A 19,571-nucleotide genomic window follows, 5' to 3' on the forward strand; every position below is an offset into this window, starting at 1 on the left:
GCTAGTCATGACTTCCTGTGTTATCTATCCAGGTGGACGGTAGTCATGACTTCCTGTGTTATCTATCCAGGTGGACGGTAGTCATGACTTCCTGTGTTATCTATCCAGGTGGACGGTAGTCATGACTTCCTGTGTTATCTATCCAGGTGGACGCTAGTCATGACTTCCTGTGTTATCGATCCAGGTGGACGGTAGTCATGACTTCCTGTGTTATCTATCCAGGTGGACGGTAGTCATGACTTCCTGTGTTATCTATCCAGGTGGACAGTAAGGGAGTTGTGAAGCAGTACCTTCCCAGACACGGTCAGACGATGCTGGACAAGCTGAACCAGCAGCGCCTCAACAACCAGTTCTGTGACATCACGCTGCTGATCGAGGGGGAGGAGCACAGGGCCCACAAGGCTGTGCTGGCCGCCTGCAGCGACTACTTCAACGAGCTGTTTATAGAGAAGGGAGCTGTGTCCAGTCACGAAGCGGTGGTCGACCTATCAGGTGAGACATGTATTCAAAGGTACACTATGTATACAAGAGTTTGTGGACACCCCTTCAAGTGAGTTGATTTGGCTATTTCAGCCACATGTATAAAATCGAGCACACAGCCATGCCATCTCCGTTGGCAGTAGAATGGCCCGTACGGAAGAGCTCAGTGACTTTCAACGTGGCACCGTCATAGGATGTCACCTTTCCAACAAGTCAGTTTGTCAAATGTCTCCCCCGGTAAGATCGCCGCTATTGGCCGCTTTAGCAGTGGAAACGCGTTCTCTGCAGTGATGAATGACGCTTCACCATCTGGCAGTCCGACGGACGAATCTGTGTTTGGCGGATGCCAGGAGAACGCTACCTGCCCCAGTGCATAGTGCCAACTGTAAAGTTTGGTGGAGGAGGGATAATGGTCTGGGGCTGTTTTTCATGGTTCGGGCCCCTTAGTTCCAGTGAAGGGAAATCTTAACACTACAGCATACAATAACATTCTAGACAATTCTGTGCTTCCAATTTTGTGGCAACAGTTTGGGGAAGGCGCGTTCCTGTTTCAGTATGACAATGCCCCCGTGCACAAAGCGAGGTTCATACAGAAATGGTTTGTCGAGATCGGAAGAACTTGACTGGCCTGCACATAGCCCTGACCTCAACCCCATCGAACACCTTTGGGATGAATTGGAACACCGACCATGAGCCAGGCCTAATCACCCAACATCAGTGCCCGACCTCACTAATGCTCTTGTGGCTGAATGGAAGCAAGTCCCCACAGCAATGTTCCAACATCTAGTGGAAAGCCTTCCCAGAAGAGAGGAGGCTGTTATAGCAGCAATGTTCCAACATCTAGTGGAAAGCCTTCCCAGTTGAGTGGAGGCTGTTATAGCAGCAATGTTCCAACATCTAGTGGAAAGCCTTCCCAGAAGAGTGGAGGCTGTTATAGCAGCAATGTTCTAACATCTAGTGGAAAGCCTTCCCAGTTGAGTGGAGGCTGTTATAGCAGCAATGTTCTAACATCTAGTGGAAAGCCTTCCCAGTAGAGTGGAGGCTGTTATAGCAGCAATGTTCTAACATCTAGTGGAAAGCCTTCCCAGAAGAGAGGAGGCTGTTATAGCAGCAATGTTCCAACATCTAGTGGAAAGCCTTCCCGATAGAGTGGAGGCTGTTATAACAGCAAAGGGGGACCAACTCCATATTAATGCCTTCCCGATAGTGGAGGCTGTTATAGCAGCAAAGGGGGACCAACTCCATATTAATGCCTTCCCAGTAGAGTGGAGGCTGTTATAGCAGCAAAGGGGGACCAACTCCATATTAATGCCTTCCCAGTAGAGTTAATGCTGTTATAGCAGCAAAGGGGGGGACCAACTCCATATTAATGCCTTCCCAGTAGAGTTAATGCTGTTATAGCAGCAAAGGGGGGGACCAACTCCATATTAATGCCTTCCCAGTAGAGTTAATGCTGTTATAGCAGCAAAGGGGGGGACCAACTCCATATTAATGCCTTCCCAGTAGAGTGGAGGCTGTTATAGCAGCAAAGGGGGGGACCAACTCCATATTAATGCCTTCCCAGTAGAGTGGAGGCTGTTATAGCAGCAAAGGGGGGGACCAACTCCATATTAATGCCTTCCCGATAGAGTGGAGGCTGTTATAACAGCAAAGGGGGGGACCAACTCCATATTAATGCCTTCCCAGTAGAGTGGAGGCTGTTATAGCAGCAAAGGGGGGGACCAACTCCATATTAATGCCCCTGATTTTGGAATGAGATGTTCGATGTGCAGGTGTCCACAGGTTTTTGGTCATGTAGTGTACTTATCGTGTATATGTTTTAGTATGTGATCCCTGTGGGACTTGAACCCACAACTTTGGTGTTGATAGCACTATACTCTTGCTAAACACCACAGGACCACATGGGGTCAGACACCAGGGGGACAGCAGTACATCATTTAGCATGGGGACAGACACCAGGAGGGCAGCAGTACATCATTTAGCATGGGGTCAGACACCAGGAGGGCAGCAGTACATCATTTAGCATGGGGTCAGATGGGGACAGACACCAGGAGGGCAGCAGTACATCATTTAGCATGGGGACAGACACCAGGAGGGCAGCAGTACATGTTTTAGTATGGGGTCAGATGGGGTCAGACACCAGGAGGGCAGCAGTACATCATTTGATAGTCAGATGGGGTCAGACACCACAGGGCAGCAGTACATGGGGACAGACACCAGGAGGGCAGCAGTACATCATTTAGCATGGGGACAGACACCAGGAGGGCAGCAGTACATCATTTAGCATGGGGTCAGATGGGGACAGACACCAGGAGGGCAGCAGTACATCATTTAGCATGGGGTCAGATGGGGACAGACACCAGGAGGGCAGCAGTACATCATTTAGCATGGGGTCAGATGGGGTCAGACACCAGGAGGACAGCAGTACATCATTTAGCATGGGGTCAGATGGGGTCAGACACCAGGAGGGCAGCAGTACATCATTTAGCATGGAGTCAGATTGGGTCAGACGCCAGGAGGGCAGCAGTACATAATTTAGCATGGGGACAGACACCAGGAGGGCAGCAGTACATAATTTAGCATGGGGTCAGACACCAGGGGGGCAGCAGTACATCATTTAGCATGGGGTCAGATGGGGTCAGACACCAGGAGGGCAGCAGTACATCATTTAGCATGGGGTCAGATGGGGTCAGACACCAGGAGGGCAGCAGTACATAATTTAGCATGGGGTCAGACACCAGGAGGGCAGCAGTACATCATTTAGCATGGGGTCAGACACCAGGAGGGCAGCAGTACATCATTTAGCATGGGGTCAGATGGGGACAGACACCAGGAGGGCAGCAGTACATCATTTAGCATGGGGTCAGATGGGGTCAGACACCAGGAGGGCAGCAGTACATCATTTAGCATGGGGTCAGACACCAGGGGGACAGCAGTACATCATTTAGCATGGGGTCAGACACCAGGAGGGCAGCAGCACATAATTTAGCATGGGGACAGATGGGGTCAGACACCAGGAGGGCAGCAGTACATCATTTAGCATGGGGTCAGACAGACACCAGGGGGCAGCAGTACATCATTGAGCATGGAGTCAGATGGGGTCAGACACCAGGGGGCAGCAGTACTTCATTTAGCATGGGGTCAGACACCAGGGGGGCAGCAGTACATAATTTAGCATGGGGTCAGACACCAGGAGGGCAGCAGTACATAATTTAGCATGGGGACAGATGGGGTCAGACACCAGGAGGGCAGCAGTACATAATTTAGCATGGGGTCAGACACCAGGGGGACAGCAGTACATCATTTAGCATGGGGTCAGACACCAGGAGGGCAGCAGTACTTCATTTAGCATGGGGTCAGACACCAGGAGGGCAGCAGTACATCATTTAGCATGGGGTCAGACACTAGGGGGGCAGCAGTACATCATTTAGCATGGGGTCAGACACCAGGAGGGCAGCAGTACATCATTTAGCATGGGGACAGATGGGGTCAGACACCAGGAGGGCAGCAGTACATCATTTAGCATGGGGTCAGACACCAGGAGGGCAGCAGTACATCATTTAGCATGGGGACAGATGGGGTCAGACACCAGGGGGACAGCAGTACATCATTTAGCATGGGGACAGATGGGGTCAGACACCAGGAGGGGCAGCAGTACATCATTTAGCATGGGGTCAGACACCAGGAGGGCAGCAGTACATCATTTAGCATGGGGACAGATGGGGTCAGACACCAGGAGGGCAGCAGTACATCATTTAGCATGGGGTCAGACACCAGGAGGGCAGCAGTACATCATTTAGCATGGGGACAGATGGGGTCAGACACCAGTACATCATTTAGCATGGGGACAGATGGGGTCAGACACCAGGGGGACAGCAGTACATCATTTAGCATGGGGTCAGACACCAGGGGGGCAGCAGTACATCATTTAGCATGGGGTCAGACACCAGGAGAGCAGCATTACTTCATTTAGCTTTATGACAGATTGGGTCAGACACCAGTACATCATTTAGCATGGGGACAGATGGGGTCAGACACCAGTACATCATTTAGCATGGGGACAGATGGGGTCAGACACCAGGGGGACAGCAGTACATCATTTAGCATGGGGACAGACACCAGGAGGGCAGCAGTACATAATTTAGCATGGGGTCAGACACCAGGGGGCAGCAGTACATCATTTAGCATGGGGTCAGACACCAGGAGGACAGCAGTACATCATTTAGCATGGAGACAGATGGGGTCAGACACCAGGAGGACAGCAGTACATAATCTAGCATGGGGTCAGACACCAGGAGGGCAGCAGTACATCATTTAGCATGGGGTCAGACACCAGGAGGACAGCAGCACATAATTTAGCATGGGGACAGATGGGGTCAGACACCAGGGGGCAGCAGTACATCATTTGGAGTCAGATGGGGTCAGACACCAGGAGGGCAGCAGTACATCATTTAGCATGGGGTCAGACACCAGGGGACAGCAGTACATCATTTAGCATGGGGTCAGACACCAGGAGGGCAGCAGCACATAATTTAGCATGGGGACAGATGGGGTCAGACACCAGGAGGGCAGCAGTACATCATTTAGCATGGGGTCAGATGGGGTCAGACACCAGGGGGCACATCATCATTGAGCATGGAGTCAGATGGGGTCAGACACCAGGAGGGCAGCAGTACATCATTTTGGGGTCAGACACCAGGGGGACAGCAGTACAGATGGGGTCAGACACCAGGAGGGCAGCAGTACATCATTTAGCATGGGGACAGATGGGGTCAGACACCAGGAGGGCAGCAGTACATCATTTAGCATGGGGTCAGACACCAGGGGGACAGCAGTACATCATTTAGCATGGGGGCAGTACTTCATTTAGATGGGGTCAGACACCAGGAGGGCAGCAGTACATCATTTAGCATGGGGTCAGACACTAGGGGACAGCAGTACATAATTTAGCATGGGGTCAGACACCAGGAGGGCAGCAGTACATCATTTAGCATGGGGACAGATGGGGTCAGACACCAGGAGGGCAGCAGTACATCATTTAGCATGGGGTCAGACCAGGGCAGCAGTACATCATTTAGCATGGGGACAGATGGGGTCAGACACCAGGGGGACAGCAGTACATCATTTAGCATGGGGACAGATGGGGTCAGACACCAGGAGGGCAGCAGTACATCATTTAGCATGGGGTCAGACACCAGGAGGGCAGCAGTACATCATTTAGCATGGGGACAGATGGGGTCAGACACCAGGGGGACAGCAGTACATCATTTAGCATGGGGTCAGACACCAGGGGGGCAGCAGTACATCATTTAGCATGGGGTCAGACACCAGGAGAGCAGCATTACTTCATTTAGCTTTATGACAGATTGGGTCAGACACCAGTACATCATTTAGCATGGGGACAGATGGGGTCAGACACCAGTACATCATTTAGCATGGGGACAGATGGGGTCAGACACCAGGGGGACAGCAGTACATCATTTAGCATGGGGACAGATGGGGTCAGACGCCAGGAGGGCAGCAGTACATCATTTAGCATGGGGTCAGACACCAGGAGGACAGCATTACATCATTTAGCATGGGGACAGATGGGGTCAGACACCAGTATATCATTTAGCATGGGGACAGATGGGGTCAGACACCAGGGGGACAGCAGTACATCATTTAGCATGGGGTCAGACACCAGGAGGACAACAGTACATAATTTAGCATGGGGTCAGACACCAGGAGGACAACAGTACATCATTTAGCATGGGGTCAGACACCAGGAGGACAACAGTACATCATTTAGCATTGGGTCAGACACCAGGAGGCCAGCAGTACATCATTTAGCATGGGGTCAGACACCAGGGGGACAGCAGTACATCATTTACCATGGGGTCAGACACCAGGAGGGCAGCAGTACATCATTTAGCATGGGGACAGATGGGGTCAGACACCAGGAGGGCAGCAGTACATCATTTAGCATGGGGACAGATGGGGTCAGACACCAGGAGGGCAGCAGTACATCATTTAGCATGGGGTCAGACACCAGGAGGGCAGCTGTACATCATTTAGCATGGGGACAGATGGTGTCAGACACCAGGAGGGCAGCTGTACATCATTTAGCATGGGGTCAGACACCAGGAGGGCAGCAGTACTTCATTTAGCATGGGGTCAGACACCTGGGGGACAGCAGTACATCATTTAGTATGGGGTCAGATGGGGTCAGACACCAGGAGGGCAGCAGTACATCATTTTGCATGGGGTCAGATGGGGTCAGACACCAGGAGGGCAGCAGTACATCATTTTGCATGGGGTCAGATGGGGTCAGACACCAGGAGGGCAGCAGCACATCATTTAGCATGGGGTCAGACACCAGGAGGACAGCAGTACATCATTTAGCATGTGGACAGATGGGGTCAGACACCAGGGGACACCAGTACATCATTTAGCATGGGGACAGATGGGGTCAGACACCAGGGGACAGCAGTACATCATTTTTCAGCATGGGACAACAGTACATCATTTAGATGGGGTCAGACACCAGGAGGGCACCATTACATCATTTAGCTTCATGACAGATGGGTCAGATACCAGGGGACAACAGTACATCATTTCGCGTGGGGTCAGACACCAGGGGACAGCAGTACATCATTTAGCATGGGGTCAGACACCAGGAGAGCACCATTACTTCATTTAGCTTCATGACAGATTGGGTCAGACACCAGGAGGACAACAGTACATCATTTAGCATGGGGTCAGACACCAGGAGGGCACCATTACTTCATTTAGCTTCATGACAGATTGGGTCAGACACCAGGGGGACAACAGTACATCATTTAGCATGGGGTCAGACACCAGGAGAGCACCATTACTTCATTTAGCTTCATGACAGATTGGGTCAGATACCAGGGGGACAACAGTACATCATTTTGCGTGGGGTCAGACACCAGGGGGACAGCAGTACATCATTTAGCATGGGGTCAGACTCCAGGAGGGCACCATTACTTCATTTAGCTTTATGACAGATTGGGTCAGACACCAGTACATCATTTAGCATGGGGACAGATGGGGTCAGACACCAGGGGGACAGCAGTACATCTTTTAGCATGGGGTCCGATGGGAACAGACACCAGGAGGGCAGCAGTACATCATTTAGCATGGGGTCAGACACCAGGAGGACAGCAGTACATCATTTAGCATGGGGTCAGACACCAGGAGGGCAGCAGTACATCATTTAGAGGAACAACTTGTCTCTCTTTCTCCCCTCAGGTTTCAGTAAGGTCAGTTTCCTCCCCCTGCTCGAGTTTGCATACACCTCCAACCTCTGCTTCAACTTCTGTGTGATGGCCGACGTTGCCACGCTGGCCCGACACCTTCTGATGGCCGAGGTCCTTCAGATCTGTGAGTCCGTCCACAAGAAGGTGGAGGAGCAGAAGCTGATGGTCTACCAGCAAGGAGACATCCACACGGTGGTGTCCAGCCAGCCTGCACCCCAACAGGCCCCGAATGAAGACCCTGGGGCCTACATTATGACCATCGGCAGCGACGGCCATGCCGTGGTGACTCATACTGGGCTAGCTGGAGCAGGGGAGGACCTGGACTCCCTGGCTGACACGGCAAACACTACAGAGTCCTTCAGAGGGGATCTGACGTCTGTAGTCAACCAGGCTCTGGGAGGTGAACCAGAGACTATGACCGTGGTTGGGGAGGCAGGGTCAGAGACGGTGACTCTAGTCACCCACAGTAGCCAGGCCCGGGTAGGCGAGTCGGTCACCCTCTTCTCCCCTACTGGAGAGACCGAGACCATGACGGTGGTGACCCACAGCGGCCAGGCCGGAGCCAGTGAGTCCCTGGCCGTGGTGTCAGCCTGTCTGGCCCTGGAGCAGCAGCCGCAAGACGGGGAAGAGGGAGAGGGGGCCTCCCCCTCCATGGAGCCAGGGGCCTTCCTCATCAGTGTGGACCCAGGGAATGTTGCCCCTACAGAGATGGTCCATCTGGCTGTAGTGACACTAACACCACAGGAGAATGCGTCAACATCATCATCATCATCAGCGTCCCAGAAGGCAGAGTCAGCCCCCAAGCCTCCCCCTGCTCCACAACTCCCCAAGAGGAAGAGAGGGCGTCCTGCCAAAGTCAAGCAGGAGGTTGTGGAGGAAGTGCCAGAGCCAGTTTCTCCCCCTGCAGAGGAGATCCATGAAGATATGCAGGGGACCCATGACCCCTATAAGAGACGCCTACGGCAGCGTTCCGTGGGGGAGGGAGGGTACGTCAGACTACACATGGGGCTGGAGAAGGACCCAGCACCCCCACAGCTCCCCAACACCCCCAAGGTAGACTACAACACCAACATAATCAGAGTCACTGTGTACAGCGCCATGAAAAAACTATTTTCCTCCTTTCTGATTTTCTCTATTTTTGCATATTTCCGACACTGAATGATACAGTTGAAGTCAGAAGTTTACACTTAGGTTGGAGTCATTAAAACTAGTTTTTTAACCACTCCACAAATTTCTTGTTAACAAACTATAGTTTTGGCAAGTCGGTTAGGACATCTACTTTGTGCATGACACAAGTCCCGCAATTGTTTACAGACAGATTATTTCAATTTATAATTCACTGTATCACAATTCCAGTGGGTCAGAAGTTTACATAAACTAAGTTGACTGTGCCTTTAAACAGCTTGGAAAATTCCAGAAAATGATACCATGGCTTTAGAAGCTTCTGATAGGCTAATTGACTTCATTTGAGTCAATTGGAGGCGTACCTGTGGATGTATTTCAAGGCCTACCTTCAAACTCAGTGCTTCTTTGCTTGACATCATGGGAAAATCTGGATAAATCAGCCAAGAGCTCAGAAAAAAATTGTAGACCTCCACAAGTCTGGTACATCCTTGGCAGCAATTTCCACGTACCACGTTCATCTGTACAAACAATAGTACATAAGTATAAACATCATGGGCCCACGCAGCCGTCATACTGCTCAGGAAGGAGACGCGTTCTGTCTCCTAGAGATGAATGTACTTTGGTGTTAAAAGTGCAAATCAATCCCAGAACAACAGCAAAGGACCTTGTGAAGATGCTGGAGGAAACGGGTACAAAAGTATCTATATCCACAGTAAAACAAGTCCTATATCAACATAACCTGAAACTCCGCTCAGCAAGGAAGAAGCAACTGCTCCAAAACTGCCATAAAAAAGTCAGACTACGGTTTGCAACTGCACATGTGAACAAATATCATACTTTTTGGAGAAATGTCCTCTGGTCTGATAAGAAAAAAATAATTGTTTGGCCATAATGACCATCGTTATGTTAGGAGGAAAAAGGGGGGGGGAGGCTTGCAAGCCAAAGAACACCATCCCAACCGTGAAGTACGGGGGTGGCAGCATCATGGTGTGGGGGTGCTTTGCTGCAGGAGGGACTGGTGCACTTCACAAAATAGATGGCAACATGAGGACAAAATAGATGGCATCATGAGGAAGGAAAATAATGTGGAAATATTGAAGCAACATCTCAAGACATCAGTCAGGAAGTTAAAGCTTGGTCGCAAATGGGTTTTCCAAATGGACAATGACCCCAAGCATACTTCCAAAGTTGTAGCACAATGTCTTAAGGACAACAAAGTCAAAGTATTGGAGTGGTCATCACAAAGCCCTGATCTCAATCCTATAGAGAATTTGTGGGCAGAACTGAAAAAGTGTGTGTGAGCAAGGAGGCCTACAAACCTGACTCAGTTACACCAGCTCTGTCAGGAAGAATGGCCCAAAATTCACCCAATTTATTGTGGGAAGCTTGTGGATGGTTACCTGCAACGTTTGACTCAAGTTAAACAATTTAAAGGCAATGCTACCAAATACTAATTGAGTGCATGTAAACTTCTGACCCACTGGGAATGTCATGGAAGAAATAAAAGCTGAAATAAATCATTATCTCTACTATTATTCGGACATTTCACATTCTTAAAATAAAGTGATGATTCTAACTGACCTAAAACAGGGAATTTCTACTAGGATTAAATGTCAGGAATTGTAAAAAAAAAAAAAAAAAAACTGTATTTGGCTAAGGTGTATGTAAACTTCCGACTTCAACTGTATCATATCTTTAACCAAAACTTAATATTAGATAAAGGAACCTAAATTTACAAATTACATATGAAATGATTTAATTTACCAAGTAACAAGCAACACCCAATTCCCCTGTTTGACAACGTTATTGTCCCTTAATATGCAAAAATAGACAATCAGAAAGGGGACAAATACTTGTTCACGACACTGTAGATGAATTTGCGAGGATTTTACATTAGTCTTGCAGAGCAGACTTTGATCTGTGTGTTTGAGAGAGCGGTTTCACCCAACTGTTCTGTATCTCTCCCCCTGAATCTCACCCCAACACCCCCAAGAAGAGAGGCGGAGGCGCCAAGAGACCAGTTAAAGTGAACGAGGCCACAGCGACACTGATCGGGATGGAGACTGTTGTCCAGACGGACATGGAGGAGATCCTGTCAGTGGAGGGCGTGGCAGACGGAGCTGAGCCTATCACAGAGCAGGCTGTGGGGGAGTGGCCAGAGCATGGCCCCGCCCATCCAGATGGAGGGAGTGAGGTGGAGGGAGAACACGTCTGTTCAGAGTGTGGACTGTCGTTTCAACGACGCTACGCTCTCATCATGCACACGCTCAAACACGAGAAGACCAGGCGATTCAAGTGTAGTGTACGTAGCAACAACACTGTTCTCTAGATGTAGTAGTGTACATAGCAACAACACTGTTTTCTAGGTGTAGTAGTGTACGTAGCAACAACACTGTTCTCTAGGTGTAGTAGTGTACGTAGCAACAACACTGTTTTCTAGGTGTAGTAGTGTACGTAGCAACAACACTGTTCTCTAGGTGTAGTAGTGCACGTAGCAACAACACTGTTTTCTAGGTGTAGTAGTGTAGTGTACGTAGCAACAACACTGTTCTCTAGGTGTAGTAGTGTAACAACACTGTTCTCTAGGTGTAGTAGTGTACGTAGCAACAACACTGTTCTCTAGGTGTAGTAGTGTACGTAGCAACAACACTGTTCTCTAGGTGTAGTAGTGTACATAGCAACAACACTGTTTTCTAGGTGTAGTAGTGTACGTAGCAACAACACTGTTCTCTAGGTGTAGTAGTGTACATAGCAACAACACTGTTCTCTAGGTGTGTAGTGTAGCAACAACACTGTTCTCTAGGTGTAGTAGCAACAACACTGTTCTCTAGGTGTAGTAGTGTACGTAGCAACAACACTGTTCTCTAGGTGTAGTAGTGTACGTAGCAACAACACTGTTCTCTAGGTGTAGTAGGTGTACGTAGCAACAACACTGTTCTCTAGATGTAGCAACAACAGTAGTGTACATAGCAACAACACTGTTTCTCTAGGTGTAGTAGTGTACGTAGCAACAACACTGTTCTCTAGGTGTAGTAGTGTACGTAGCAACAACACTGTTCTCTAGGTGTAGTAGTGTACGTAGCAACAACACTGTTCTCTAGGTGTAGTAGTGTACATAGCAACAACACTGTTTTCTAGCAACAACACTGTAGGTGTAGTAGTACGTAGCAACAACACTGTTTTCTAGGTGTAGTAGTGTACGTAGCAACAACACTGTTCTCTCTAGCAACAACACTGTTCTCTAGGTGTAGTAGTGTACATAGCAACAACACTGTTTTCTAGGTGTAGTAGTGTACGTAGCAACAACACTGTTCTCTAGGGTGTAGTAGTGTACATAGCAACAACACTGTTCTCTAGGTGTAGCAACAACAGTAGGTGTAGTACGTAGCAACAACACTGTTTTCTAGGTGTAGTAGTGTACGTAGCAACAACACTGTTCTCTAGGTGTAGTAGTGTACGTAGCAACAACACTGTTCTCTAGGTGTAGTAGTGTACGTAGCAACAACACTGTTCTCTAGGTGTAGTAGTGTACGTAGCAACAACACTGTTCTCTAGGTGTAGTAGTGTACGTAGCAACAACACTGTTCTCTAGGTGTAGTAGTGTACGTAGCAACAACACTGTTCTCTAGGTGTAGTAGCAACAACACTGTTCTCACGTAGCAACAACACTGTTCTCTAGGTGTAGTAGTACGTAGCAACAACACTGTTCTCTAGGTGTAGTAGTGTACGTAGCAACAACACTGTTCTCTAGGTGTAGTAGTGTACGTAGCAACAACACTGTTCTCTAGGTGTAGTAGTGTACGTAGCAACAACACTGTTCTCTAGGTGTAGTAGTGTACGTAGCAACAACACTGTTCTCTAGGTGTAGTAGTGTACGTAGCAACAACACTGTTCTCTAGGTGTAGTAGTGTACGTAGCAACAACACTGTTCTCTAGGTGTAGTAGTGTACGTAGCAACAACACTGTTCTCTAGGTGTAGTAGTGTACGTAGCAACAACACTGTTCTCTAGGTGTAGTAGTGTACGTAGCAACAACACTGTTCTCTAGGTGTAGTAGTGTACGTAGCAACAACACTGTTCTCTAGGTGTAGTAGTGTACGTACCAACAACACTGTTCTCCAGTTCAGAGACTATATTAGTGTAGTGTTAGTACCAACAACACTGTTCTCTAGATCAGAGACTATATTAGTGTAGTGTTAGTACCAACAACACTGTTCTCCAGGTCAGAGACTATATTAGTGTAGTGTTAGTACCAACAACACTGTTCTCTAGGTCAGAGACTATATTAGTGTAGTGTTAGTACCAACAACACTGTTCTCTAGATCAGAGACTATATTAGTGTGGTGTTAGTACCAACAACACTGTTCTCTAGATCAGAGACTATATTAGTGTAGTGTTAGTACCAACAACACTGTTCTCCAGGTCAGAGACTATATTAGTGTAGTGTTAGTACCAACAACACTGTTCTCAGATCAGAGACTATATTAGTGTAGTGTTAGTACCAACAACACTGTTCTCCAGGTCAGAGACTATATTAGTGTAGTGTTAGTACCAACAACACTGTTCTCTAGATCAGAGACTATATTAGTGTAGTGTTAGTACCAACAACACTGTTCTCTAGATCAGAGACTATATTAGTGTAGTGTTAGTACCAACAACACTGTTCTCTAGATCAGAGACTATATTAGTGTGGTGTTAGTACCAACAACACTGTTCTCTAGATCAGAGACTATATTAGTGTAGTGTTAGTACCAACAACACTGTTCTCTAGATCAGAGACTATATTAGTGTAGTGTTAGTACCAACAACACTGTTCTCTAGATCAGAGACTATATTAGTGTAGTGTTAGTACCAACAACACTGTTCTCTAGATCAGAGACTATATTAGTGTAGTGTTAGTACCAACAACACTGTTCTCTAGATCAGAGACTATATTAGTGTATGCAGTGCTGCCTTGTGCAGGTCTGTTGCCCATCTATATTTCTGTCTCTGAGTGGCAGTCATATGGCTTTGATGTTTTTGTGATGTATCAGTGATTTGTTCTCGGAGAGATGTTAGTTATCCCTCTTTCAAGTTTATTTGCCAAGTGAAATAAATACAGTACATTAGAAATCCTGTTCAAGTCTCTCTCTCGCTCTCTGTCTCTCTCTCTGTCTGTCTGTCTCTCTCTCTCTCTCTCTCTCTCTCTCTCTCTCTCTCTCTCTCTCTCTCTCTCTCTCTCTCTTGTCTCTAGTTATGTAACAAGGAGTTCCAGTACGCGGCCTCTCTGAGGGCCCATCTGACCAGACACAAGCACCAGAAGAGTCAGAGGCCGCCCCTGGTCAGGGTCCCCCAGCCCTACGGCGAGGAGGGCCTCGAGGGGGACGGCAGGACCAAGGGACGCACCAAGAGAGAGTTTGTCTGTGACATCTGTGGAAAGACTCTTCCTAAGCTGTACTCTCTGAGGATTCACATGCTCAACCACACTGGTCAGTCAACCCCCCCCAAATCCAGTTCTTCTCCTCCGTCCTCCTCTTCCTCATTGTCATTGTTCTTAATGATCATTTCCACAGGGGTGCGGCCCCACTCCTGCAGGGTCTGTGGGAAGACCTTTGCTCATAAACACAGCCTGAAGATGCACAGAGCTCTTCATGACGCTGTTAAACAGTTCCACTGTCTGCTCTGTGACAAGTCCTTCGTTAGTAAGAGAAGTCTGGAGGAACACACCAGTATTCACACAGGTACAGCATTATCCTCAGACACCCGTATTCACACAGGTACAACATTATCCTCAAAAACCAGTATTCACACAGGTAAAAACCAGACACCAGTATTCACACAGGTACAACATTATCCTCAGACACCAGTATTCACGCAGGTACAACATTATCCTCAGACACCAGTACCCGCGCAGGTACAGCATTATCCTCAGACACCAGTATCCGCGCAGGTACAGCATTATCCTCAGACACCAGTATCCGCGCAGGTACAGCATTATCATCAGACACCAGTATACGCGCAGGTACAGCATTATCCTCAGACACCAGTATCCGCGCAGGTACAGCATTATCCTCAGACACCAGTATCCGCGCAGGTACAGCATTATCCTCAGACACCAGTATCCGCGCAGGTACAGCATTATCCTCAGACACCAGTATCCACACAGGTACAGCATTATCCTCAGACACCAGTATCCACACAGTTACAACAGTATCCTCAGACACCAGTATTCACACAGGTACAACATTATCCTCAGACACCAGTATTCACACAGGCACAACATTATCCTCAGACACCAGTATTCACACAGGTACAACATTATCCTCAGGCACCAGTATTCACACAGGTACAACATTATCCTCAGACACCAGTATTCACACAGGTACAACATTATCCTCAGACACCAGTATTCACACAGGTACAACATTATCTTCAGACACCAGTATTCACACAGGTACAACATTATCCTCAGACACCAGTATTCACACAGGTACAACATTATCCTCAGACACCAGTATTCACACAGGTACAACATTATCCTCAGACACCAGTATTCACACAGGTACAGCATTATCCTCACACCAGTATTCACACAGGTACAACATTATCCTCAGACACCAGTATTCACACAGGTACAACATTATCCTCAGACACCAGTATTCACACAGGTACAACATTATCCTCAGACACCAGTATTCACACAGGTACAACATTATCCTCAGACACCAGTATTCACACAGGTACAACATTATCCTCAGACACCAGTATTCACACAGGTACAACATTATCCTCAGACACCAGTATTCACACAGGTACAACATTATCCTCAGACACCAGTATTCACACAGGTACAACATTATCCTCAGACACCAGTATTCACACAGGTACAGCATTATCCTCAGACACCAGTATTCACACAGGTACAGCATTATCCTCAGACACCCGTATTCACACAGGTACAACATTATCCTCAGACACCAGTATTCACACAGGTACAACATTATCCTCAGACACCAGTATTCACACAGGTACAACATTATCCTCAGACACCAGTATTCACACAGGTACAACATTATCCTCAGACACCAGTATTCACACAGGTACAACATTATCCTCAGACACCAGTATTCACACAGGCACAACATTATCCTCAGACACCAGTATTCACACAGGTACAACATTATCCTCAGACACCAGTATTCACACAGGCACAACATTATCCTCAGACACCAGTATTCACACAGGCACAACATTATCCTCAGACACCAGTATTCACACAGGTACAACACAACATTATCCTCAGACACCAGTATTCACACAGGTACAACATTATCCTCAGACACCAGTATTCACACAGGTCTGTCTATACATTACAGTGTACCTTACACATGTCACACTTCTGAGCCAAATGGAGCTGATCAAATCAGAGCCCCCCCCTATGCTCCTTTCAGACCCCTCTCTGATCAAATCAGAGCCCCCCCCTATGCTCCTTTCAGACCCCTCTGTCAAAGTCACTGAGATCTCTTCTTTTGCCCGTGGTAGCCTAAACAATGGGCAACTTTTTATACATGACCCTAAGCATGATGGGATGTTAACGGCTTAATTAACAAAGAAACCACAACTGTGTGGAAGCACAAGTTCAATATACTTCTGTATCTCTGTTAAATATCTCTGTTAAATATCTCTGTTAAATATCTTCCAGGTGAATCTAAGTATCTCTGTTAAATGTCTTACATGTGAATCTAAGTATCTCTGTTTAATGTCTTCCAGGTGAATCTAAGTATCTCTGTTTAATGTCTTCCAGGTGAATCGAAGTATCTCTGTTAAATGTCTTCCAGGTGAATCTAAGTATCTCTGTTAAATGTCTTCCAGGTGAATCTAAGTATCTCTGTTAAATGTCTTCCAGGTGAATCTAAGTATCTCTGTTAAATGTCTTCCAGGTGAATCTAAAGTATTCTGTTTAATGTCTTAGCCAGGTGAATCAAGTATCTCTGTTTAATGTCTTCCAGGTGAATCTAAGTATCTCTGTTAAATGTCTTCCAGGTGAATCTAAGTATCTCTGTTAAATATCTTCCAGGTGAATCTAAGTATCTCTGTTAAATGTCTTACATGTGAATCTAAGTATCTCTGTTTAATGTCTTCCAGGTGAATCTAAGTATCTCTGTTTAATGTCTTCCAGGTGAATCGAAGTATCTCTGTACCCAGTGTGGAAGGTCGTTCCACCGAGCCTCTGGTCTGAGTAAACACATTAAGAGGCACCAGCCCAGACCTGACGTACGAGGATTCCCCTGTAGTCAGTAAGGATCTGCTTCTCTCATAAACACTCTCTGATTCTGGTAGCTGTGTGTGCAGTGTTTCCCCTATAAGGAGTTATTTAAAAAATGTAAATATTTAAAATATTTTAAGGGATGGTTAAATGTTTTCCAGTGTAAACTTATACGACTTAAACTAGATATCAAATATGTAGAAACGATCATGGAGATGTATATATTTTTAAATAAGATCATGTTTGAGAACTAAAAACACACCAAAATAGAAACTACACAGTCGGGGAGAATCTAAAATTCCCAAAATGTCGAGGCATGGGGCCTCCATTTTGATTTTATAACGTTTGAGTCACTCAGACAGCAGATGGTAAAATGTATAGAATTGCAGGAAATTCGGTGTAAAACTGTTTTTTTTTATTTTTATCTTGTGATTTTATTATTTTTTAATAGCAGGAAACTAGCTTTTAAAACAGCAACATTTTGTCTCTGTGGCCAAGAGGAGGGCCTCTAAAATGTAGGTTGGAGACAACGCCATTGTCCACGCCGCGTAAACCACTCCCCCCTCCCACGCTAACTTAGCCACCGCTGCTGGAAAAACTCCTAGGGGAAACACTGTGTGTGTGTGTGTGTGTGTGTGTGTGTGTGTGTGTGTGTGTGTGTGTGTGTGTGTGTGTAATGGCTTCGTGCAGATGCTCTGTTCTACCCATCATGACTGTATCCCTCCTCCAGCTGTGACAGTATGTGATGTCGTGCCTGTCCTGACTGCTCTGTATCCCCTTCTCTCCTCCAGCTGTGATAAGAGTTTCTTTGAGGCCAAAGACCTGCAGCAGCACATGAACAAACACCTGGGACTCAAGCCTTTTCAGTGTCAGGTGGGGAACTATTAATAATGGTGCTTTATTCTATCAGGTAGGTGGGGAATAGTACTATTAATAATGGTGCTTTATTCTATCAGGTAGGTGGGGAATAATACTATTAATAATGGTGCTTTATTCTATCAGGTAGGTGGGGAATAGTACTATTAATAATGGTGCTTTATTCTATCAGGTAGGTGGGGAATAATACTATTAATAATGGTGCTTTATTCTATCAGGTAGGTGGGGAATAGTACTATTAATAATGGTGCTTTATTCTATCAGGTAGGTGGGGAATAGTACTATTAATAATGGTGCTTTATTCTATCAGGTAGGTGGGGAATAGTACTATTAATAATGGTGCTTTATTCTATCAGGTAGGTGGGGAATAGTACTATTAATAATGGTGCTTTATGCTATCAGGTAGGTGGGGAATAGTCATTATGTTGTTATATTAGATTGATATTGTGTTATTAGAATATGTTATGTTATTAGGTTATGTTATTAGATTAGATTGTTATTATATTGTTATTAGATTAGATTGTTTTATTATGTTTGTTTTTAGATTATTGTTAGATTATTTGATTAGATTAGATTATTGTTAGATTATGTGATTAGATTAGATTATTGTTAGATTATGTGATTAGATTAGATTATTGTTAGATTATGTGATTAGATTATTGTTTTATTATGTTTGTTTTTAGATTATTGTTAGATTATGTTATTAGATGATGTTGTTGTTATATTATTATGTTCTTTTATTATGTTTGTTTTTAGATTATTGGTGCTCTTAGTTAGATTGAATAATGTTGTTGTATTGGATCAGATCTGTGGGAAGTATGTTATTAGCTGATTGTTAAGAAGGACTGGTACTCCCATGTCAAGTTTACAGTTTGTTTTTAGGCAGAGCCTTACAGGTGAGTATTATTACTGATGTTCTTTCACAGCTCTTGTTAGAATAATGTTCTTTGACCTAGTCTATAGTCTGGTCTCCCATGTCAAGTCGAATGAGTGAGGCAGCCTGGTGGTCTGTCCTGTAGGGTTAAGTTCTTTGGCCCTGTTCAGGAGACACCTGTTGATGTAAAACGGGTTATATTTATATAATGCTTCTCTGTCCTGTAGGTGTAACGTCTGTGGTAAGGAGTTCTTTGAGAAGGCCCTGTTCAGGAGACACGTGAAGAAGGCCACGCACGGCAAGAAGGGCCGAGTCAAGCAGAACCTGGAGAGAGAGTGTGAACACTGTGGCAGGAAGTTCACCACAGCTCAGACAAACACACACACACATGAACAACCACCAGGGTGAGAGACAGACAGTACACACACACACACTGACACACACACACACACTGCACAACACACACACACTCTCAGACACTCACACACACACACTGGACAAACACACACACACACACACACTCACACGACAAACACACACACACACACACACACACACACTGGACAACACACACACACACACACACACACACACACACACTCACACACACACGCACACACACACACACTGGACAAACACACACACACACGCACACACACTGGACAAACACACACACACACTCACACTCACACTGGACAAACACACTCACT

At 46.5% G+C, this 19,571-nt stretch overlaps 1 protein-coding gene across 1 annotated transcript in view; it reads left to right on the forward strand.

Moving 5' to 3' along the window:
• The window catches only part of LOC118380368 (zinc finger and BTB domain-containing protein 11-like), a 36,413-nt gene that overhangs the window by 13,041 nt on the left and 3,801 nt on the right, over positions 1-19,571 (forward strand). Inside the window, 11 exon segments of the mRNA XM_052525839.1 lie at positions 261-492; positions 7,735-8,795; positions 10,861-11,187; positions 14,100-14,334; positions 14,419-14,586; positions 17,025-17,142; positions 17,903-17,984; positions 18,793-18,804; positions 18,807-18,883; positions 19,089-19,224; positions 19,226-19,265. Of these exon segments, the coding sequence (XP_052381799.1) occupies positions 261-492; positions 7,735-8,795; positions 10,861-11,187; positions 14,100-14,334; positions 14,419-14,586; positions 17,025-17,142; positions 17,903-17,984; positions 18,793-18,804; positions 18,807-18,883; positions 19,089-19,224; positions 19,226-19,265 (2,488 nt within the window).

The sequence above is a fragment of the Oncorhynchus keta genome, chromosome 1 (genome assembly GCF_023373465.1).
Source record: "Oncorhynchus keta strain PuntledgeMale-10-30-2019 chromosome 1, Oket_V2, whole genome shotgun sequence".
NCBI classification, from domain to species: domain Eukaryota; kingdom Metazoa; phylum Chordata; class Actinopteri; order Salmoniformes; family Salmonidae; genus Oncorhynchus; species Oncorhynchus keta.